The sequence below is a fragment of the Sminthopsis crassicaudata genome, chromosome 5 (assembly GCF_048593235.1).
Source record: "Sminthopsis crassicaudata isolate SCR6 chromosome 5, ASM4859323v1, whole genome shotgun sequence".
NCBI lineage: Eukaryota > Metazoa > Chordata > Mammalia > Dasyuromorphia > Dasyuridae > Sminthopsis > Sminthopsis crassicaudata.
In genome coordinates, this window is record NC_133621.1 from 232854709 (window position 1) to 232878506 (window position 23798).

General features: G+C 48.2%; 3 protein-coding genes across 8 annotated transcripts in view; all 3 read left to right on the forward strand.

Moving 5' to 3' along the window:
* The window catches only part of KMT2D (lysine methyltransferase 2D), a 36055-nt gene extending 31024 nt beyond the window's left edge, over positions 1 to 5031 (forward strand). The window contains 8 exon segments of the mRNA XM_074270497.1: positions 60 to 187; positions 336 to 1449; positions 2020 to 2156; positions 2249 to 2379; positions 3873 to 4158; positions 4281 to 4354; positions 4472 to 4580; positions 4686 to 5031. Of these exon segments, the coding sequence (XP_074126598.1) occupies positions 60 to 187; positions 336 to 1449; positions 2020 to 2156; positions 2249 to 2379; positions 3873 to 4158; positions 4281 to 4354; positions 4472 to 4580; positions 4686 to 4778 (2072 nt within the window). The 3' untranslated portion in view covers positions 4779 to 5031.
* Positions 5032 to 7901: 2870 nt separating this feature from the next.
* PRKAG1 (protein kinase AMP-activated non-catalytic subunit gamma 1) lies at positions 7902 to 16297 on the forward strand. 2 transcript variants are annotated; one of them, XM_074270495.1, is made up of 12 exons: positions 7902 to 8020; positions 10556 to 10604; positions 13346 to 13455; positions 13601 to 13682; positions 13809 to 13867; positions 14098 to 14143; positions 14245 to 14299; positions 14489 to 14615; positions 14756 to 14921; positions 15042 to 15079; positions 15359 to 15505; positions 15651 to 16297. In XM_074270495.1, exons 1-12 carry the CDS (start codon positions 8012 to 8014, stop codon positions 15753 to 15755), a joined length of 993 nt encoding a protein of 330 aa, XP_074126596.1. In that variant the 5' UTR covers positions 7902 to 8011; the 3' UTR covers positions 15756 to 16297. The 2 variants fall into 2 exon arrangements, with proteins under 2 accessions (XP_074126596.1, XP_074126597.1); XM_074270496.1 differs by having other exon boundaries at positions 7961 to 8020; positions 13285 to 13455.
* A 144-nt stretch (positions 16298 to 16441) lies between these two features.
* Positions 16442 to 22085, forward strand: DDN (dendrin). 5 transcript variants are annotated; one of them, XM_074270490.1, is made up of 3 exons: positions 16442 to 16784; positions 19333 to 19404; positions 19862 to 22085. In XM_074270490.1, the coding sequence occupies exons 1-3, from the start codon at positions 16750 to 16752 to the stop codon at positions 21825 to 21827; spliced, it is 2073 nt and encodes a 690-aa protein (XP_074126591.1). In that variant the 5' UTR covers positions 16442 to 16749; the 3' UTR covers positions 21828 to 22085. The 5 variants fall into 5 exon arrangements, with proteins under 5 accessions (XP_074126591.1, XP_074126593.1, XP_074126592.1 ...); XM_074270492.1 differs by lacking the exon at positions 16442 to 16784 and adding an exon at positions 16796 to 17958; XM_074270491.1 differs by lacking the exon at positions 16442 to 16784 and adding an exon at positions 16796 to 17272.
* Positions 22086 to 23798: the final 1713 nt, after the last annotated feature.

The window sequence follows — 23798 nt, forward strand, 5'->3', positions numbered from 1 at the left end:
CCAGGGAGAAGGTCTGTCTCTGGCAGGGGTAGTGGGTTCTACTTCACTTCTTCCTACAGGTGGTAAAGAAAAAAGCCTCGGGGGAAAGCCCACAGAGGGTGGCAGTGACTGGCTGAAACAGTTTGATGCAGTGTTGCCAGGCTACACCCTCAAGAGCCAGCTGGACATCTTGAGCCTTCTCAAGCAGGTGGGGCCACAGAATGGGAGAGGCAGTGCTGACAGGGCAGAGGGTCTCAGCGGGACGGATTCAGGGGTTTGGGAAGGAACAATGATGCACTTCAGTCTGTTGTTCACCAGCATGGGCTGGTTCTGATGGTGTGGGGTTATCTTTGTAGGAAAGTCCTGTCCCAGAGCTGCCTGCCCAACACTGCTACATCCACAACGTCTCCAACCTGGATGTCCGTCAGCTCTCTGCCCCACCCCCTGAAGAGCCTTCCCCTCCCCTTTCACCCTCAGCTCCTTCCCCCACCAGCCCCCCGGCTGAACCCTCGGCCCCATCACCTCCACCCCTGGTTCCCTCACCTCCGATGCCCGAGGCCGCTCGCCCCAAGCCGAGAGCACGGCCCCCTGAAGAAGGCGAGGATTCTCGACCTCCCCGGCTAAAGAAATGGAAAGGGCTTCGCTGGAAACGGTTACGGCTACTGCTGACGATCCAGAAGGGCAGTGGGCGACGGGAGGGTGAACGGGAGGTAGCTGAATTCATGGAGCAATTGGGCACCGCCCTCCGACCTGACAAAGTGCCCCGTGACCTTCGGCGCTGCTGCTTCTGCCATGAAGAGGGTGATGGCGCTACCGATGGGCCTGCCCGGCTCCTCAACCTAGATCTAGACCTGTGGGTTCATCTCAACTGTGCCCTGTGGTCCACAGAGGTCTATGAAACTCAGGGGGGAGCATTGATGAATGTCGAGGGGGCCCTTCACCGGGGGCTTCTGACCAAGTGTTCGCTGTGCCAGCGTACAGGAGCCACCAACAGCTGTAACAGACTGCGCTGTCCCAGCGTCTACCACTTTGCCTGTGCCATCCGGGCCAAGTGCATGTTCTTCAAGGATAAGACAATGCTGTGCCCCCTGCACAAGCTAAAAGGGCCCTGTGAGCAGGAGCTGAGCTCTTTTGCAGTCTTTCGCCGTGTCTACATTGAGCGGGATGAGGTAAAGCAGATTGCCAGCATCATCCAACGCGGTGAGCGGCTCCACATGTTCCGGGTAGGGGGTCTGGTGTTCCATGCCATCGGGCAGCTCCTGCCCCACCAGATGGCCGACTTCCACAGTGCTACAGCCCTCTACCCTGTTGGCTATGAGGCCACTCGCATCTACTGGAGCTTACGTACCAACAACCGCCGATGCTGTTATCGCTGCTCCATCATTGAGAACAATGGGCGGCCCGAGTTCATCATCAAGGTCATGGAACAGGGCTTGGAGGACCTGGTCTTCACTGATGCATCCCCCCAGGGTGAGGCTCTTGGAACTAAGGGATCATGTACTGGGTGGGAGCCTCATCTTGCCTGTCCTCTCTTTGGTTGGAAGAACTACCTTCTAGCTCTAATCCACAGAGGTCTATGATTTTTTTTTGTCTTCCTTTTCCTTTGTCAATCATTCAGGAAATGGGGCAAGTTTTTTGTGGTTCTACCTTAATCTTCCCTGCTGCTCCCCTTCCTCATTTGAGGTGAAGAGAACTATTCCTTGTCCCCATAGATTGAGTTCAGGCTTGTCTCAGCCTGATCCTAACTCGCCCTTACTTAGAACTAGTATTAATTGAAGTCCTGACCAATGTTGGCTATATTTGTGGGTAGGAATAGGGATAGTTTTTTTTAAAATTCCTATTTTATATTCCTCATTGTTTGTAGAACAGGGGAACTGGCTCACAAAGGAACAATCCTGATTTAGAGAGAAGGAGTCAAGGCATCTGTCATGGGAGTCACAAATTTAAAAATAGGTCTTATATCTTGAGAGAATCCAGATTTTTTTGGAGGGTGGGGGGGGGAGAGAAACGGGCTCTTTGGTCATTCAATTTCCTTCTCAGCTGTGTGGAACCGTATCATTGAGCCAGTGGCTGCCATGCGCAAGGAAGCTGACATGCTTCGGTTATTCCCGGAGTATCTTAAGGGAGAAGAGCTCTTTGGGTTGACAGTACATGCTGTCCTACGGATTGCAGAATCGGTAAGGAGGGAGGCGGGCAGGCTGGGCTCATTGGTGTAGTGCTGCTGCTCCCAAGGGCCTGGGCTATGGTAGATTGCTCATTCTATCCACAGCTCCCTGGGGTGGAGAGCTGTCACAACTACTTGTTTCGATATGGACGACACCCATTGATGGAATTGCCACTTATGATCAACCCTACTGGCTGTGCCCGCTCTGAGCCCAAAATTCTCACTCACTACAAACGGTGAGCTTATTTGTGGTTTGAGGTTAGGATAGAACCAGCTTTGGGAGGGATGGAGGATTGGAGATCTTGGGGTAACAGAGGGGAGGAAATGGGTTGAAAATTGAGACATCTTTTCCCTTGGAAAGGTTGGGAAATCATTCAGACATGTTAGATAGAAGAGGCTGGAGCCAGGGGGCCCCTGAAAGCTGCCTTGTCCTTCCTGCCTAATCAGCTAAGAGTTTGGAGGAGGGAAGGGGAAGGTGGGAAAGTGTTGCTGGGGAGATATGCAGTAGGCAGGTATTTAATGGTGTGACTGATGGATGAGGGAGCCAGCAGTTCTTTGCTTTTCCCTTCTCTAACGGGCTGTGAGCTTAAAAGGGAGCCTTCAGAAGCACCCTGGAGTGCTGGTAATTCACTTCCTCTAGGCTGAGGTGTCTCCAGGAATAGTAATTGGAAGATTATTAAAACCTCCCATTTGTATAGCATCTTATACTTTTTTCCCCAAAGCGCTTTCACATCCATTATCTCATTTGATCCTCACAACAACCTTATGAGGTAGGTAGGGCAGGTGATATTGCCCCTTTTTTTCAGATGAGAAAAACTGAGGCCCAGGCGAGTTAATTGACTTGCCCAGGTCACACAGCAAATCAAAAATACAAGCCATAGCTAGAACCTGGTCTCTTGAGTGGTTCGCTGCTTTTCCCATTATGCCGATAGTGGACCTTAGCTCTCCATCTGGGATATAGGATGTGAGAAATGATTTTAAAGGAATTGTCACTGTATGTGACCAAGCCCCAAACAAGGAGGCCTGGACTTGATCTGTGATGATGCTGAGATAACAGGCAAGAACACAGCTTAAGGGGTTGCAAAAGGAAAAGATGGGGTGGGGAATAAGCAGGGAGGAGGGGAAAAGGGGAGGGAACTGGAGCCAAACAGATCACTCATCACTTCCCTGCATTAGTCTGTGCAGAGACATGAGGACATATTATCCTCACTTAGGGGGAGAGTTTGTTGTCTTTAAGCTGAAAGGGCCCTGTGAACAGGAGCTGAGCTCTTTTGCAGTCTTTCGCCGTGTCTACATTGTTTATGGGCTGGGAAAAGGCAGGCAGAAGTATCAACAGCTTTAATTCTCTCTCCACTCAGAATGTGAATGGATGAAAAGACAGGGTCTGGTCCAGTGGTAGTTGAGGGAAGAGCATGAATGTCAGGCTAGCCATGAGAGAATGTCAGTCAGTGTGTTCACATACCAGGGAATGGGAGAAGTTTAGCTTATTTGACACCTGGACCCATCTCAGGTTTTCTGTACCCAGTGGAATGGAGGGGCAAATGGTTGTTAACTGCTGCCCCCATCATGGTGGAGACCCCTAGAGTAAATTAGGACTCTGCTTCCATTTACCCAGGGCTGTATGTATACCCCATTTGCCATATCTCAGGGTTGGGGGTGGGTGCAGATGATTTGTGTGGCCACTTATTCTAGGAGAGGTCTGACTTGCTGTTTCTCCTGCTGCCCCCAGGCCTCACACCCTCAACAGCACCAGCATGTCCAAGGCTTACCAGAGCACCTTCACAGGTGAGACCAACACCCCGTACAGCAAACAGTTTGTGCACTCCAAGTCATCCCAGTATCGGCGGCTGCGCACTGAGTGGAAGAACAACGTCTACCTGGCTCGATCTCGAATTCAGGGCCTGGGGTTGTATGCTGCCAAGGACCTGGAGAAGCACACAATGGTCATTGAGTACATTGGCACCATCATCCGCAATGAGGTGGCCAACCGTCGTGAGAAGATCTATGAGGAGCAGGTGAGGACAAGGGTGGACGGTATGATCTGGGGCTGCACTTGGCAAAGGGAAAAGAAGAAACCTTTGGGAAGATCCAGGAGTTCTGTTTCGATCCGTTTCTTCTCTTCTCTTCCTCGTTACAGAATCGAGGTATCTATATGTTTCGGATAAACAATGAGCATGTGATTGATGCCACACTGACTGGAGGGCCTGCCAGGTAAGACAGACAGACAGGCAGACAAGGACATACCAGGGGTAGAGCTGGCCCTGACCCAACTGGCCTTCAAGCCAGACTCCCCTGACACTGACCCCTCCCTGGTCTTTTCTGGTTCAGGTACATAAACCATTCATGTGCCCCCAACTGTGTGGCAGAGGTTGTGACCTTTGATAAAGAAGATAAGATCATTATCATCTCTAGCCGGCGCATCCCCAAAGGAGAGGAGGTAAGGTGAAGTCTTAGGCGGGATGTGATTGGTATTGTGGTTTCCTTTGAATTGTTTTTGTCCTAAAATCCGTCTGGACTTGATTATCTCTCCCTTCCCTCCTAGCTGACCTATGACTATCAGTTTGACTTTGAGGATGATCAGCACAAAATCCCCTGCCATTGTGGAGCCTGGAACTGCCGGAAGTGGATGAACTAAGCTCAGAAGCAACTGGGCGGGGGAAGCCCTCCAAAGCCCTTCCCAAAAGGGTTGAAGGGGAAGAGAGCCAGGACCCAGGGTTGGAGTTGCTGGCTGACCAGAGCCCCAGGAGCAGGCTGGGGCTCAAGGCCCCGGGGCAGTGCCCATCTTGGGCACCAGGGATAACTTCCCTCCCCCACCACAGGCCCCAGGCTGTCATATCTGCCCCCAGCTCCAGGAGCCGACAGACAGAAACAGCCATTGGGCATCTCAGGTTCGGGGGGGAGGGGGGAAAGGGGGTGGGTAGACATGGGCTGGGAACTACCAGTAGAGAGAGGCAGCAGAGACAGTGAGGAGGGTGGCAGCTTGGGTCTCCCAGCCCCAGTGCTCCCACTGACGTCCCCAGCCCAACTCAAGGCTGCAAAGAGACTTGATTAAGCTTGACAATCCCAAAGGCTGGGTCCCCACACCTGGCCCCTGCCCGCTGGGTCCTGTCCCCACTTCCTAATCCCCTCCTTCCCTTTCTCTCTGTCTCCCTCTTCTCTGTGTTTCTCTGTCCCTCTTTCCATCTCTCTTTCTGGGTTGTGTTTCCTTGTTTCCTCTCTGACAAATGCAACACGAACGGGAAAGAGGCACCCAGTTGCCCGGGTGGGGCGGGCAAGGCAGGCAAGCCGGGCAAGGAGATCCTGCACCCACACCTACCTCATTTAAGTGTTGGATTTTTTGCTGTTTTGAAATGTGAGACCCTTTTCCCCAGCCCTCTAATCCCTCAACTCCCCCCACACCCCCACACCCCGTCTGAATTGGGGGTAGAAGGAAGGGGAGGGAAAAAAGGAAAATCTTTAGAAAAAAAAACTGTTGTTTTTAACTGTGGGCATGGGGTAGTGACTAGGGCTGATGGGAAGCAACTGAGAGAAGATGACCCCTTCATCCCTTCAGAGGCTGGGCATCTCTCCTTCTCTGAACAAGTTGGGAGGGGTGAGTGTTGGGGTTGTGTTTCAGAACCAGGGTGTCCTCCTCTTGTACTCCCAACCCCATCATGAGCCCAGTGCCTCCCTCAGCCTCTCCCTGGAATTGGAGGGGAAAAGAGGTTGTCTTGAGTTGTGTACCCATTCCCTGTGGGGCAGGTTGGGGCCCAGAGCTCACTTATTTCCCCAGCCACCAAACTGCTGCTGGTCTGGTGGGAAGGGAGGTGTTGGGGGTAGGGGAGCTTAGTGTCATCGTGGGGAGGGTGGGGGGGGTATTTATCTATTTATAAGCCGGATTGTATATAGTCATGTGGGGCATGGGGGGGCCAGCAGGAGGTGAGAACCCTCCCCTCTTCCCCCCACCCCCGGGGAGAGCAAATGTAAAACTACTAATTTTTGTGCTTTATATATTCTATATAAATATATCTATTTTCTTTTTACAAAACCAGTTTATAAATGGTAGGGGACGAGGGGAGGGACACCCGGAGCTCCCCTTGTGGGGGGGCTGCCCTCCATTATCCCAGACTTGCTGCCCTGCTCCTCACCCTTCCCCCCCTCACTCCCCTGGCTGTGACTGCTGTAAAGGTGAGGGGAGGGGACAAGGGCTGGGCTCAGTTTCCCCACTCCCAGATGTACAGTTGGACTTTTATAACGCACAAAAGTGAGCTGGCCCCTAGGGGAGCCAGAGGGTGACGGGTCCCCCCTCCCTCCTTTCCTATTTCCCTCCCTAAACTTGTGCTGCAGTTGATTGAACTTCTTCCTGGAGTGGGGGTGGGGGATAGGGGTGGGGTGGAGTAACCCCTAGCCCCTCTCTGGTAGGGAGCCATAGGTTTGAAGATGAAGTTTTTATTCAGTTCTCTCTTCTAGGGGCTGTGGGCAAAGGGCATTTTGTAATTATTTTTAAAGAAATCAAAACATTTGGAGCATGAGGATGAAGGTGATGCCAGCAGAGAAGGCTGGAGCAGGGAGCCTAATCGCTGTTATGTTTTTAGGTTTTTTTTTGTTTTTTTAAGTTTTTTGTTTTGAGACAGGATTGAGTGGCAGTGGGGGGAGGAAGTGGAAGACTTTTTTTTTGGGGGGGGGGAAAGCTGTTTTCTCAACTGTTAAAATGCAAAAGTTTAAAAGAACTTTCTCTTCCCCTTCCCCTTTCCTCCACAAGGAGCAAAGAGAAGGTGCTGTAAATCAGCTGGCAGCGCCAGACACTGGGCTTCTCTACCACTATCACCCAGCCCCCTCCCCTTGTTCTTCACCACCCCCAACCACTGGACCTCTTCCTTTCCAAAAAGCAAAAGGCCTACATTTCTGGGAGTGGCGAGCACTTGGGCCATACCCATTGGTAACTGGCCCCAGAAGGTCTGGCTCCGGACTGGGCTGGAGCCCAGTTTAGGGTTTGGGATTGGGGAGTGATAGGGGCATGGGGGGGTCAGACTTTGTAAGCATATGCTAGGTATCTGGTAGTCCTGTAGATCTTAGTGAAGAAACCTTATACAGTTTTTAATTTTTATATAAACTATAACTCAGACCCAAGCTGCAAGGTTGGAATTTTGGTTTTTTGTTTTGTTTTTAAGTTCCCTGCTTGTACAATTGCATCGGAAGCGCCCCCTTCCCCCTCCGCGCCCCCCCCCCCCCCCCCCGTGTTTGTATTTTGGGTTGCTTTCACACTTGCACATATTCGATTTTCAGTTTTCCCATTTATGGTCACCCCCTCACTTCCAGGACCCTCCTTCCCTTTTTCCTTCCCTCAGCCTCCCTTGGAAAAAAAAATCGCTGACAAGTGTGAATCCCGTGAAGACTTTATTTTGTGTTGTGTATGCTGTACAGCAAGGTTTGTCCTTCGTAACAACAGATGAAATGAGTCTCCCCTCCCCCCCTTTTTAAGGCCTCGCCTATCCCGCCCCCAAAGCCCCTGTCCGTGGCATGTTTTGTATCGGCGATCATTATGAACTGTACATAATTTATGTTGTGAGAGGCAAAGGGCAAGTTTTGGATTTTGCTTCTTCCAAGTTTGTTTTTAAAGGACAAATAAAAAAAGAAAAAGCATTTTAAATATAAGTCGCCTGGAGTCGCTCGGTAGCGCCACCGTCAGCGGCCCAAGGCTGCGTGCAACGGGGAGGGGAGGGAGACGCCCCTTCGGCTGCTAGCAAGCGACTAGTCTCTACCGGAAGGGCGGAGGCCGTGCGTCCTCTCGAGGCGCGGGCGGAAGTAGAGTGGTAGTGACGGAAGTGACGACGGGGGCGGATCTAGGAAGCGATCCGGAGGGCACGTAAGGAACTGGCGTGGAGCGGGATGGAGACGGTGAGAGGGAACGAGCTCCGAGCCGGAGTGCTGGGCGGGGGCACCTCTGATCCGGATTCCAACCCCAATCCTAATGCTGGGCTGGGGGGAGGCGGGGCGCGAGATGAAAGGATCTGCTTGGGCTGGCCCTTACCGGTGACCTCTGTGTCTCTGCGAGCCCGGGGCGGCCCCTACGCTGAGAAGTCCCTGGGCCCCAAGGCTTCAGGGAGCTGGGTTTCAACCTGGACTTACGAGTCTCCCGTTCCTAGGCCCTGGACCCCCTCCAGGGAGGAGCAGCTCTAGGCTCCTGATTTACCGGAGCTAGGGAGCCCAGGCACAGGCCCCTAGTGCCAGCCCATGCTTGGGAAGCGTTCCCATTGCGGGTTGTCCTTCCTTTATGAATCGTCCCGCCTTTTTCTTACTCCTATTCCGAGTCCTCCCTAAACTCCTCTTTTAAAACAAACAAAAGTTGGTTTTCTTCCTTTGCAAAGGTGAAAATTGATATTTCCCAAAAAATTGCGCGGGGAAGACGGTCAGTTCCGTAAATTTGAGAAAACATTCGTGACTGGGCTGGGAATCGGGAGAACAATCCTGCCATCAATGAACTGATTGGGGGCAAGTCAATTCACTTCTCTGGGCCTGGTTGGACCCAGTGATCTCCAAAATCCCTTGCAATGTTAAGATTGTGTGACGTGGGGCTTGGAAATTAAGGATTGTGGTGGAAACAGCCAAGGGCTCACGGAGAACTAAACTGTTCTCAGTCTAATTGCCGAGTAAAATTCAGGATGAGGTGTGTCCTGACAGGGCCCTAACCTGCATTTTAAGGAAGTGGCTAGAGAAGTATTTGGCCAACCCAGGGGGGATGACCTGGGGAGAACCGGGGCTATTTGTTAACCCTCTATTTGCCTCTTTCCCACCCTGGGAAATTCTTAAGTTAATTTCAGGGCTTGGCACACGGTAAGCACTCAGTAACTATTTGATTGTTCTTGCTTGAGGTTATTGACAAGTTCTCCTAAGTGACTCTTTGTATCTCATGAATGATTTTAATGTATCAAACAAGATAATGTAGGTAAAGATTTTTTAAAACTTTAAAGGGGTATATAAACCTGGCTGTCATTGTGTCGTTGTCCAGGTTTGCCTCTGATTAAATCTATACATTGATATAGATTTGTATTTGTTCAAACCCAGTTTTCTAGCCATTGTATACAAATGTCTAATCATCTGTGTCTATTTCACTCCCTTAAGTTTACATAGCAATTTTTTTTCAGCTTGCCTTTGCCCTTTTATCATTAGCCAGACAAAAGATCCCAGTCAAGACCTCAGATTTTTGCAAAAAGCCTGCAGGACAGAAGTGTAGTTTCGGAACCATTCTCTTGAGCATGTTGATTTGGAGCTACTAGTACAGCTAGAAATCAACATCACTCCTTTTGGGTGTCATTGACATTACCAGAGGTGCCAAATTTTGGGAAATATGATATTTATCCAAGGTTTGGTTCCTGCTGAGCTAGGGGAAGAGACAGAACTGCCCCTCTACCTTCCTTATGTCATTCTTAATATTCAATAAACATCTTTAGTTCCATATTTTCTCTGAGATCAGATATAAAATCCTTTGTTTGTCTTTCATACTTGGCTCAATTCTGCCTTTGAAGTTTTCTTACATCTTTCTGTCCTTTACATATTCTGAGATCTAGTGATACTGACCTTGTTGTTCTTCAAACAAGATACTCCATCTCCCAACTCTGAGCATTTTCACTGTCTCTCCTTCATGCCTGGAATACTCTCCTTCCTTATCTTTACCTCTTGGCTTCTCTGAGATTCTTCAAATCTCAATTAAAATCTCCACCTTCTGCAAGAAGTCCTCCTTAGTGTGGTCCTTCTGATATGACCCCACATTGATCCTGTATATACGTTATTTATACATAATTGTTTACATGTTGTGAGACTTAAATGAGAAAATATCTGTAAAATGCTCAGCACAGTATCTGGCACATGGTAAAAAATGTTTATTAAATGTTTTGTTCCCTTGATTTTTTTGTTTCCCCATCAGACTGAACTCCTGTTTGTTTTTTACCTTTCTTTGTGTCCCCAGTACTTAGAGAAGTGCCTGTGGCATGTAGTAGGCACTTAAATGCTTGTTGCCTGATCCACTGAATTGACTAAAGGGATTGGAAAGAAGCTTCTTAGCTACAGAACAGATTTTTGATTTTACCCTTCAGTTATTCAACTAATAATTGACTGGCTATCAATAGGGGTAAAGTAACCTGGTTCTTACATTCAAGTTAGTACTTGGGGAAGGAAGTGGTATCCCACTGACCTGTTTTGGATTCCCATTGCAAATTCTTTGGGACTCAAGCATAGGCCCACACTTTGGGCCACCTTCTCAGAAGCTTTTGAAGCCTAGCCTGGGCCAGAATCGATAGTGTCAGTTTTGAAGTCTTGTTTCTTTTATCCTGCCATGCTTTACTGCTGGAGGAGGGGTACATTCAGGTACCATAAGGAACATAACCAGGTTAGTAGACCCTCAGTTAGTCTTAGTTTCTTTGTTTGTCCTTCTAGGTCAGCATTCCAGAGAGTGGTATGGAAAAATGCACCCCAGCTCTGGAAGGTAATGTATTTCATTATGGTATAAAAGAAAGATGAGTGCTTCTTTGAGAAGCCATGGCTAGACTGTAATTTGTCTTCATTTTTAATAGGTTTTGTTTTTCTCACATTACACATCCTGGAGATGTCAGGGCTGAGTCAACAGCCAGAGATGCTAGGCCACTTCCTAAGAATTAGAATCAGTACTCTTGTCAGTAAAATAGTTCTCCGGATCAGGATTTCTTAAGCTTTTTCCATTCCCAATCCCTTTTTATTCAAGAAATGTCTACATGACCCTGGGCATATAAATTTATAAAATAGTTATGCAAACCCAACATTTACTGATTGTACTGATTATAAATCATAATTTTGGATCCTCACATTCAGTTATGAGATCCCATGTGGAGCTGCAAAACAATTTAAGACGTGTGTTCTATATACAGAACTGCAGGAATAAGTTTGGGGTTATAGTAGTATTTATTAAAAGATTATCATAAGTGATTTACATAATTAGAGAGTAGCTAGGCTTTTAGGGTAGGGTTCTATACTGTTGTCAGTAGGAGAACTATAGGCTGGAAGACTACATTTAAAAATCCTTGTCACTCATTGAAGACCCCAGAACCACCACCAGGAACCACCAGGCTTTTGCCTGAGTGTGTGTCTCCAATTCTGGGATGGCTTTGAAAACTTCTGCAATTGGGGCAGCTAGGTGGCGCAGTGGATAGAGCACCAGCCTTGAATTCAGGAGGACCAGAATTCAAATGTGGTCTCAGACACTTAACCTTTCCTAGCTGTGTGATCCTGGGCAAGTCATTTAACCCCAGCCTCAGGGGGGGGGAAAAAAAACAGAAAAAAAGAAAACTTCTGCAATTACTCAGCCTCTCAAGTCAGGAATGAATGTACTAGGGATATAGTACTAAAATCCAAGACACAGGGTTTAGCATTCCTATAGTGTTCCCAAACTATCTGTTCTGAAGCGATACAAGCGAAGCCTGAATTACCTTTACAGCTGCACCTTTCTGCTATGGGAAAAGCTTTAGAACTTCCCAAGAAATCATGAAATGTTCTTCCCTTTATTTTTATTCCTAAAAATATTTGATTAATCACCTGTTATATTCAGGCTACTGCCCTGGGTGTTAAGGATCCAGATATGACACGACTGCTTGATAATAGAAGAAAGGTATCAGGACTAGACCTGCGGTTTCATTGGTATCAACTGAGAAGTTCCATTTGCCAATCCAATCAGTATCTTCCTTACAATTTTTAGTGTTGTGAATTGCCTAGAGTACGAACAGGTTAAGGGACTACTTAACTGGAGTCACATAGCTGGCATGTGCCAGGTTGACTTGATGCCAGGGCTTCCTGGCAATCCTCTACGATGCCACACTGCTTTTCTAGAACGTATCATTTAAATGAGTAGAAAGAAAGATATGTACACACATAACTATGATAATGAAAGTGTTCCAGGAAAACTCGCATGTGAAATTTGAGCAATTTGGTTTGGGAGAAGAGAAAAAAAATTCATGAAAGAATTAGTATCAAAGTTGAGTTTTAAAGGAAAGGGAAGATTTTCAGCATTGGGAGAAAAAAAGTAGAGAATTTTAAACTAAACAGGAGAAAAAGTAAAGGCTTAGAGAGGAGTGAGAGATCATTGAAAGGAAGAGATAGAAGTTGGTCTAGTCTGGCTTGAAAGTAAAATATAAGAAAATTTATAGTATGAAATAGGACCAGAAAGGTAGGTAGGATGTTGAAAGGTCATGGAGAACCCTACTTCATTAAGTGGTGAACAGCCATTGGAAACTGTTGAAAAGATTACTGTCTTAGGAAGATTATTGGGGCAGCAGTATGAAGGAGGAATTAAGAGTGGAAAGCCAATTAGGAGGTTCTAAATATGCTCTCTTCCTCCCCTTCCTCCTGCCCCCCCATTCCTAGGACAGACCTTTATGTTAGCCTCAGGGACTCCAGAGGATCCCTGGGGGTTGAAATAATAGCTGAGGATAAAAGAGGCAGGTCTCTTCCTTATTTCAAAATAACAATAAAAACATGCTGGGTACAAGATGTTATGAGTTAAGGCAGTGCAAGTCATGGATATTTTCTTATCTTGACAAAGGATAAAAAGACTTAGCTGGAGATGGTCTCGGTGTTCAGTGGATCCTGAACTCGCCCCCTCTCCCAAGACCTGACTACTGATAAGGATTTTTCTTACCCTCCAAGTAGACTTCCAGGATCCTGTACCCAGCATAATCTGACCTTATGCCTATCCTCAAAGCCTTAGAGGGTCAGAGGGGAATATAGGAAGCAAGAAGTCCCTTCCCACATGGTATTGAAATAGAAGGACTTGGTTAAGGCAGTCAGTCATATTCCCATCAAAAGCTCTTTGAAGAATTACAAGACTCTTTTGCAATTATTCTCCTATTGAAGAAGAACAAGAAAGAATAAATAGAAGTTATGAAAAAACAACTCAGATTTAATTTCCAAAACATTCTTCTATGGAGAACTCCTGAGTAGATCATTCTCTACCTGACAGGAATTGGCATAGTCCTGCTAAAAGATGATGGAATAGTCTCTAACTTGGGGAAACTGAAAATAAGTTTGATGGGAGCAAGAAGAGCAAAGAAGATGAAATAGGGAGGGCTTCAAGAAAAGCAAACCTTAGAGATTTGGGAAACTACAGCCCTCGAGTATGTGTTCTTCCTCTTTAATAGAAAGGTGGGGGTATGGGACAGCAGAATGAAGGGAGAACATTAACCTCCTCATGCTATGCAGAGACCCCAGAATCCAACAGTGCTGTCTATACTTGCTTCATGAAATCCCATCGATGCTACGACTTGATCCCCACAAGCTCCAAACTGGTTGTGTTTGATACTTCCCTGCAGGTGAGTGAGGCTTTTATCCTTTGCCTTTTCTCTGAGACCTCTAGCTTTATAAACTTCATTCCATTACTTTGTAGGGCTGCTCTTACCCTTCTTTTTGCTTATGTCTCTTATCCTTCTTTCTCTATTACCCACATCCTGTTTGCAGGTAAAAAAAGCTTTCTTTGCCCTTGTCACAAATGGAGTTCGGGCGGCCCCATTATGGGACAGCAAGAAACAGAGCTTTGTGGGTAAGCAAGAGTACATGGGATGAATGATATCATCCTAGGCATGGAGGGTAGCACTTGGGATTCCCTCATCTGAGGGTTGTGGGGAAGGCTATACAATTAATTGCTAAGCATCCATTTGGCTTCCAGGCATGCTGACCATCACTGACTTCATAAATATTTTACATCGCTACTACAAATCAGCCTTGGTAAGGAACCCACAGCCCTTTGATTCTGATGCTAAAGTCAGGGACCACTGATTCCGCTTTAGTTCCCATTTCCAAAACTTGCTCACTGATTTTCCACAGTGTCTTTGTGATCTCAATCTGCCATCCATAGGGTACAGTTCTTGTCCCCTGCTCTACCTTCCAAGGAACAGACTCTCAGGGGCTGATGAAACAGAGTGATAAAAGCCTGAACACTGTTACCTCAATTCCAGGTACAGATCTACGAGCTCGAAGAACATAAGATAGAAACTTGGAGAGGTAGGTAGGGGATCACCGGGAAACAATGTGTTGGAACATTTCCTTGGGGAGCTTTTTTCTTTAGCGGTACTTTGTATACAAACCATCTCTTCTCCTCCTAGAGGTATATCTTCAGGACTCCTTTAAACCCCTTGTCTGCATCTCTCCTAATGCCAGGTGAGCTGCCATTCACTTTTTCAAAATGGAAAAATATCATCCTCAAAAGGAACCCAGAAAGAGTGGTGGTGGTGATAGTGAGAGTGACTCCCAACCATGCATGCCTTGGGGGTGGTTTGACCTTGTTCACTGCCTCCAAACCCTTTATAACTTACAACTAGAGCTGAGTGTTACCCCTTCCTTACACAGCCTTTTTGATGCTGTTTCCTCACTGATCCGAAATAAGATCCATAGATTGCCAGTCATTGACCCTGATTCTGGCAACACTCTGTATATCCTCACCCACAAACGTATCCTCAAGTTCCTCAAGCTCTTTGTAAGTGCTATTTCTCTTCCTCTCTGACTTCTCCCATTACAACATATACTGCATTCAAGCCCAGCGGGGCTGAGTTGGGGACTTGGTGTGTGAGGGCCATTTGGAGGACCTGGAAGCCTAGTTATTGGTCTCCCCACCAGATTGCAGAGTTTCCTAAACCGGACTTCATGTCTAAGTCTCTGGAGGAGCTCCAGATAGGCACTTATGCCAACATTGCTCTTGTGCGTACCACCACACCTGTCTATGTTGCATTGGGCATCTTTGTGCAGCACCGGGTTTCTGCCTTGCCTGTGGTAGATGAGAAAGGTAAGAAATTGGGGAGAGAGAAAAGAAGGGATGGAAGGGGAAGTCTGTGTCCCCAGGGATGTCTTGTGGGCAGTGACGGGCTTTCCATTGCTGGATTCCAAGCCCTGGTTATTTTCACAGGGCGTGTGGTGGATATCTACTCCAAATTTGATGTCATTGTGAGTGACTTCAGAGGGACCAGGTGGTAGGGAAAAGGAAGGAGGGATTGGGGAATGTGGGAAGGAAATGGAGGAAATTCTTTGTGGGTTCCGGAGCTTTGGAGACACTGGCCTCCACATCCTGATGTGAAAAAAGAACTGAATCCCTTACTCACTAAGTGTGGCTTGGGAGATGACCCAGTTCTGAACTCTCCATTTCTAGGGGGATGGAGTGGGATGGAATGGGGTTTGAGGAATTGGAAACCATGCTTTTTGGGCTCTTTGCCCTCATTTTCCCAGAACTTGGCAGCTGAAAAGACCTATAACAACTTGGATATATCTGTGACAAAAGCACTACAGCATCGATCCCACTATTTTGAGGGTGTACTCAAGTGCTACCAGCATGAAACTCTGGAAACCATCATTAACAGGCTGGTGGAAGCTGAGGTGGGGAAGGAGAATCAAAAGAGTTGGGAAAGAAGGGAAAACCATGACTACTTAGATTGAAGGGGGAGGCTTGGAAATAGGGAAGTTTCATCATTGAGGTTAGACTGAAAGAACATTTCTTTTCTCTCTTGTCATCCTCTATCAGGTTCACCGGCTGGTGGTTGTGGAAGAAAACAATGTGGTAAAGGGCATCGTGTCACTCTCTGACATACTACAGGCCTTGGTGCTCAGAGGTGGAGAGAAACCATGAGCTGAGTTGGGAGGAATACATAGAATGCACTATACCTCTGATTAGTTGGCTGGGATATTAGAGGCTTGGAACCCTTTTATGAAGCTTACCCACTCACCCTACCTTACAGAGCCAGTATAAAGGTGTTGGAAAACACAGAAACCGGCACACTTTGAAGGAGTAACCTCTAGGCACCCATCATCTACACTGGTCCTCTGCCTGAAATACTGGGCACCCCTCATCTTAATTAATTCTGATCTCTAAGAGATTCCCAATCCTCTCAGCAAATACTCTAATTCGTTCTCCTGAAATAATGTACCATGAAACTTGGTAAAATATGTTTTTATTCTTCCTCCTACAAAAGGAGTTGCGGGAGGGGGAGAATAGTGCCATTTCCTCCTATAATGATGTTTGTGAGGAGGGAGTACGTAGCCTTTGAATTCTTGATCTTTTTTTCCCCTGCTTTGCTTCCCATGTCTTGGGGAGTTGGAAAGGGAAGTTCAGAAAGGCTGGTTCAGATTTATTTTTCATAGTGATACTAATTAAAATGACAAGGACATCTATATCCTTTGGTGTTGTATTTTCTTTGGAGCTTTCAGCACTGATGTCCTTGACCTCTGCACCTGTGGCCCCACACACATCCTTCTCCTAGAATAGATTTATTACATTCCACATCTCTCCTTTATCCAAACTTTGCCTTTCTATGCCCCCAGTCTTCTTTCCCTCTGTTACGACTGGAACCTGAGCTTAATCCCTTGTTAGGTCCCTTTTCTTCTTCAGGCATTCAGGAGTTAGTTCCCAGCACCATCTCCCAGTACACCTCCCTGCCATGAATGTTCTAGGAAATCCTCCCTCCAAGTGGTGCTGGGAAGGCAGGACTAGGCTTTGATTCTGCTGAACTGGCACAGTGTGTGAGTTTACAAATCCCTTTTATTGTCTCTGCTGCCTTTGGGAGGGTAGGGAGAGAAACAGCTACAGAGTTACACATTTAATCCTCACTTTCCTGACTACGGACATGCAGACAGAAGCCATCAAATGGCACCTGGAACAGTGAGTTAGGGAGACCTGGGATAGGAGCTGATGGAAGGGTTGGGGGTTGGGTAGACAGTGGGAGTCAAATGCTAGAGTTCTGCTCAATCTTGCTTTTCTTGAATTTTTCTGTTTGATAGTTTTAGAATAACTCATTTTGGATTCTTGACTTAATCTTCCCTATGCTACTTTTCTCAAACTTCAGGTTAGGAAAGTTGTGGAAGAAAAGGTATGCTTTTGTGGGGAAGTGGTACAGGTCCTGGGATATAATCCCTAATTAAAGATATCCTACTGTGATGGGCCACTATCACATCATTCTACACAAGGCCGAACAGCACATTCCTGAAACTGAGGGAGGTTTCTGAGTTGATTAGTGAGTTAGAAAGTATGCACATTCCATGGGGTCAGAGTAGTGGGGGAGAGTTTGGAGAAGAAACTTTAAAAAGACCTAGGATTCTAGTAGGATAAGACTTTCACTCTTACTTTGCTATCACGATTGCTGGAGCCATGTAAGTACAGGGATTCAGGGCAGGAATGGGGTGGTTGAATGGGAAAATTAGGCAGATAAGTAATGTATTGAGATTCTTTCTCTAAAGAGGAAATGAGAAAATGGAAGATTTGGAATTGGGATGCTTGAATTTTTTGTATCTGCCTCTGTGGGAGTGGACATTTCAGAGGAGGTTTGAAAAAGAGTAGACAATACCTTCAGTTGATCTATTCTCTATAGTGGTAACAACCAATGCTAGACCACACCCCCACACCCCCCACCGGATACCTACCCCTTATGTTTTAATTAAGGGAAAATGCAAAGGTTTTTTTTTTTTTTTTTTTTTTTTTTTTTTTTAAACATTTCAGGATGGGGCAGATAGCACAGTGAATAAAGTACCAGCCCAGGAGTCAGGAGGACCTGAGTTCAAATACTTAACACTTCCCGGTTGTATGATCCTGGACAAGTCACTTAACTGCAATTGCCTCATAAAAAAAGATTAAAATAAATCAGGATGTCTTGCCATCTGCCATGCTGTCTCTGAACCCCAAGTAACCTTGGGTTGGGAGGAAGTCCCCTCCATATTCCTCTACTGTTACCTCTTCTTTTTGTTAAAGGAGGAATGTTATCTGCTGAACTACACCCTTCCCTACCTCCATTTAAAGTGTTAGCATGGTTGCTATGCAAGGGTTGCTAAGTCTCTGCTGGGTGAGTTTGGTGTGGGCTGTGTTATTACTAACATTGCCATGGTAAAGTTGGGACTCGCTTGTAATAATATTGCGGGGAAGGGACCATGAAAGCATTAGAACAACCTTTCTTACTCTCGTTATCTTAGCCAAAAGAACCAGTAACAGGTGGACATCCTAGGCTGTGGCAGGAGAAGTGTGGGGGTGAGGTCCTGCAGATGGAAACCAGCCCTAACATTTTGTCTGGCCTTCGTTTTCATTTAGTTGCCCGAGGGTGCAGAATTGGGAGTAATTTCCATTCTATCCGTTTTTCCTAAAAGTGCAGGAACTTACCCTACTCTTCAGGGCTTGCCAGAGCTGTGTGTGGGCATGATACAGAATGATTTTGCCTTCTGGGTTAGTGGGGGAAGAGACAGCTATTATGAGCCCTCCCTCCACTGGGAACGCCTAGGACTAAGGTGAAAGATCTTGTGGTCACCACAGCAGAACCGTAGAGTCCCCGATGGTGAGGAAGTAAAGAGCCATGGCGGGGCAGGACTTTAGAGCTTGGGAACAGCAGCTCTCAGCTCCTGAGCTGAGCACGAAGCAACCGCCTCCTCCCTCTGCCGCTGAGTAGCGGGTTACTCATCTGCACTCGCATCACGGCTAAAAATAGCCCCCCAGAGCCTTAGGGCCGCCCCCTCCCTTTCCCCTGCCCCCAAACCCATGGAAACAAGCAGAGGGTGGAGAGCGAAGACCTTGAATTCCGAGGGACATTTTCTTATCATAGATGGAGAAACAGGCTAGAGTCAAGGAAAGCCAGAGATGAAACTCAAGTATCTGGCCACCCAACTAACTAGAATAATGGATCAGTAAGGCAGCAACTTGGGTGGGAGGAGAAATGCTGAAGGCTGAAGAGGAGGAGGAGGAGAAAGAAGAGGAAAAAGAGGAGGAGGAGATAGATGACCTTTGATAGCGAGTTGAACCTCCACTTTGCAATTGATCCCGCAAGGGTTTGAGGGCAAGGGATGGAAGCAGGGAGTGTCCAGGTCGGCAACCGAGAACTGCCGCGTGCTGTGTGGGAGAAGTAGCAACACAGAACAACTGCCCGTGTCACATGCACGCACACATACATACACTCAGAGAGACATACACGTGGGTTCGGGTATATATAATCCCCAGTCCTTGTGTACGCCGCTCTGCAGCCGGTACAGGCTTTCTAAGCTAGGAGGGGGCTCTTGGGGTGGGTGGGTGGGGGGTTGGGGTTGGGGTGGAACAGGATGGTGGATGGGTCGCTATTCTCCAAGGGGCCAGGCAGCCCTAGAAAGCCCCACGATGGAGAGTCTGCCAGCTGCTTGTGGGTACAGAAGTCCAAGCTGTTAGTGATTGAAGTGAAGACCATCTCCTGTCATTACAGTCGCTGGGCCCCTGCTCACCAGCCCATGGACCCTACCCGGGGTCCTTGGGTCCAGGAACCTTCAAGCCACAGGTGAGTCTGAGGGCTTAAATGGGAGAACAGGTTGGGAGACGGGTACAAGGAAGGGCAGTTTTAGGTCCTGACCTCTCCACTATTTGCCACTGACTGTATGATACTGCTTAAGCCTCACTGCACTCCCACTCTTAAAGCAGGTGGGCCTAAGGTTACCTCGGGGGAGAGGGAGAATGAAAGGTGACAGGATTAATGAATCCCGACGGGGGGAGGGGGGATTGTGTGAAGCTTACACGATTAAAGTATGACAAAGAAGCCGTGTGTGAAGCTACCCAGACTCACTGCAATTAAATATTTCCTATTTATCCCCGAGCACCACCCCCCACCTGGTTCTATCAAACCTTTCCGCACCCCACCCCATTAGTCTTCAGGGCTAGCCTTTACTTCCCCGGTGGTTACCTGTGCTTTTCCCTCGACCTCATTGGTCGCTCACCTGGGCTCCTGCTTATTGTCCCAGGTATGGGCTGGACCAGAAGCCCCCAGAGCGGCTGCTTCGCCGGGCATGGGTGCCCCGAGTGTTACAAGAAGCAACCAACCGGGGGACAGGGCATCCACCCGAGATCCGACCAAGAGAGCAAGAGAAAAGGAAGGCGGCCTCTCAGGAGCGTGAGGCAAAAGAAACTGAGAGAAAGCGGCGCAAGGGAGGTGGGGTTCGAAGTTGGAGCCCTCCGGGTCTTTACCGTTCGGAACCCCGGAGTCCATTGGGCCGAGCACGGGGCGGAGGGGGGTCCCGCCCCGAACCTGGCAATGTCCCTAAGACCGCCCAGCCTAAGGTCCGTCAGTTTCCTTGGTTGCTTGGGTCAGCCGGCCGCCCGCCCCGTCCAGCAACACAGTCGCTGAGAGAGCCTGGGACCGCGGCTCGAGCGGGGCTCCGGGTGGGGCGGCCGTCCGGGCCTCCCAGTTATGAAGCCCACCTGCTCTTGAGAGGCGCCGCGGGGCCGGTCCCTAGGAGGCGCTGCGACCGGCCTCCGCCCTACGTGGCTCCGCCTTCTTATGATGGCCCCCATCGGACTTTGGGGGCCAAACGGCCTCCGCAGCTTCCCCGGCTGCCTGCCCCGGCTCCTACTCTAGAAGGCAAAGACAGAGAGGAGCGCCCCAAGAAGAGGCTGGATCCGCGAATCTACCGCGATGTTCTAGGGGCTTGGGGGATCCGGCAGGGTCGGGGCACCTTGGGTGGGTTTCCAGCTTGTGGAGGGCTGGGGCTTGGAGGGAAGACTTCAGACAAGGTCTCTGGGGTCTTTCCCGGGGGGCTCGCTAGCAATTGCAGCGAGAGCTATTCACAGCCGGGGGCTAACCAGATCGCGAGAGCAGAAGCATTAACCTCTGGCATCTCCCAAACGACCCCCAGGACCCAGGTCCCTCTCAGAGACGACTCCGAAGGAGAACGAGCAGGAGAACAGAGCTGGTCCCGCAAGGCCTGGGAGGGTCCTTCCCCGGGAGACCAGGTAGCTCAGCTTAGTCGAACCCTTCCTAGACCCTGGGCCCCTGGGAGTCCGAGAGAGAGAGAATCCCCGGGAAAGAGGGATGGGTACCAGAGGTCTTCCAAGTTTCCAACTGACTGGAAGGAGACCCATCGAGCTCATACTGTACCCCGCAGCCCCCACAGTTGTGTCGGGGAAAACGGAGTGTTTGTCATCGACGCCACGTGCGTTGTCATTCGGGCCCAGTTCATCCCGACCCCTCAGATCCAACACGTGCAGATTTTGTCTTCCCCGGGGCCGCGGGATGGGGGGAACTCCCTGGCTTTTCAGGAGCCGGGAAAAGAGGAGGGAGAGGAGGAGCGAGCCTTCACTTCCCCCTGTCAAAAGCTGCTGCAGAATAGCCGGCTCTTTCATCAGCTCAGCAAGGGCTGCTCAGAGGCATGGGGTGAGGGTGTTGAAGCCCGGATCCCGGAGGACCCCTCACTGGAAGAGCGCGCCTCCCGTATCCTGGGGCTGCCGATCAGGGAGTTAGACCTGGGGGTGTCCCCCAATGAATGTAACTCGGACCCCGGTGAGCCCAACGGAACGGTGGCGAGGTGCGCGGATGTCGCTCGGGACTCAGAGCCCGCGCCTAGGGTCCTGCGGCCCGTCGGCCGGGGCTGGGCGCGGGACCCAGGGCCTTACGCCGGGGCCCTGCGGGAGGCTGTATCCCGCATCCGCCGCCATACAGCCCCGGATTCAGACTCGGATGAAGCCCCGGAGTGTGGCGCCCGGAGCTGTTCCTCCGAAGGGAGCGACACAGAAGCCTCGGGTACCTCCTGGCAGCCTGAGCAAAGCCTGCTCGCGCCCCCAGGAGACCAGGGAGAAGCCGGGCGCAGGGCCGGAGAGCTGAGAGACTGTATCCGGGAAATCCTCGATGTAATCTGCCAGACCGAGGAGGCGTTATTCCGGGCCGAGGACTCAGCTCAGGGAAAACAGGGAGGGGGGCACCCCCAGCCATAGGTTCCCGGACCACGGACCTGATCCCGCCCTCCGTGGTTTCAGCTCACTGTACTTGGCACCCGTGCAGATTTCTCTGGCCTCTTCTCACTTTATTCTCTAACCTTACCCCTACATGTACCCCGAACGGTGGAATCAGAGGAACAAACAGCCATTTGAGTTTTTCCGCTTTTATTTTAGAATGAGAAGTCGGGGAAGTGAAATCATCTTATGTCTGGATCAATTCCGTAACTATCTCAATTAAAGGGCTTAGTAAACAAAGCCCAGTAGTTGTTGAGTTGTTTTTAAACTGAATCCTGTCAAAATGATTGCGTGTCCCAAGGAATTCACACGTCACTGCAGTATTCTTTTCTGACATACATGAACTAGACGACCTCTTTTTATATTGAACTATCATATCTCTTAAAATTTCAGAGTTGAAAAGGTCTTCAAAAGCCACCTACTTTACTCTTGAATTAGAATTCCAATAGCATCCCCTAACAGTCGTCGCTCAGCCTTTCCTAGAATTCCTCTAGCGAGAGACAAACACATTCTTCTGAAGACTGTCGGTGACACTTTTGGAAAATTCTAATTGTGAGAAAGGTTTTCCTTGCCTCAAGCCTTAATTGACTTCCTTTTGACTTAAGCCTTTTTGTTTTGAAAGTTTTTTTGGGGACCAGACAGAATCTAAACCCTTTTTTAGCATGATAGTCTTTCAAATATTTTGGAGACCATTATCATTTTCGATCTAGGTTTTCAATTTAAACATACCCAAGTTCTTCCACCAATCCTTATAGGGGAAGAGTGTTTCTCTTATATCTTCTTATATCCCCTTATAGGGGAAGATTGTTTCTCTCCTCCCCTTCCCCCCATAATCTAGTGTATTTTGAAAAGAATGATACCATAGGAAACAAAAGGGTCATAAATGGATAGGAAGCACAGCAGAGATTAGATGGGCAGTTGACAGAGGGATAATAACAGCAGGGGTGATGTCCATTAGAGAGGGTATTAGGATAGAGGACTAATTAAAGGGGAGGAGAAGAAATGAGAAAGTGACTTAAAGAGGCTATAGAGGTAGGGTCTTGAGGCATTCCATAGTGGATTGGTTTGTTGGCAGGTGCTTTGGTTTTGTTTTGTTTTGTTTTTTAAGAGGTTACTTACTGAAAGGAAAGAGGAGAAGATTCAAATCAGTAAACCCAGTACTCCCACACTTAACGATTCATTTTAATCCAGAAAGGAGAATGAGCAAAGAGAGACTTCTCACTCTCCACAAAGAAGCTCCCTTTCACACATTCCTCCCATCTTTCTCATCGAGAAAAATCTCAAGACCTGAAGAACTTCGGGAATCAATCAACAAATTAAATGCTAAATGTATCAATAAATAATAACAATATTAAATACATGTTAAATACATAATGTGTTAGGTGCTAAGGATGCAAACACGAAAATTAATAAGTCTCTAACTCTCACAGAGCTTATAGTATGTTACGGAAGTGACATGGGGATAATGGCATATACACAAATCAATAGGTAACATATAATAAGTATATATAGTATACCCCAAGGTACTCTGGGAAAGAGTGGCTAATGACTTTGTGTAACTCTGTTTAAATTCAATTCATGAAAGAGTTGAAACATCACCTCATGTTAAACAACAAAAGGGAATATAGAACTTAGTCAAACAATCTGAGATATTATTCCTAAAACATGTTAGTTACCCCATACAATAGAAGCTTCAGTGGCTCCTCTTTTTAGCATTTCAATCCTTTACTACCAAGTTCCAGACTACCTTCCCAGACCCTTTACACACACCCTGAGATCCATCCAAATTGACTCACTAGTACCTCTCCCATGATGCTCGATATTCCATTTCTGTGCCTTTACAAGTCTGTTTCCACTGATTTCAATGGCTCTGGAGTCATGAGACCTGGCTTCTAATCCTAACTCTGTTGCTACCCACCTGGGGGGCTCCTTAGGCCTCAGTTTCCTCATCAG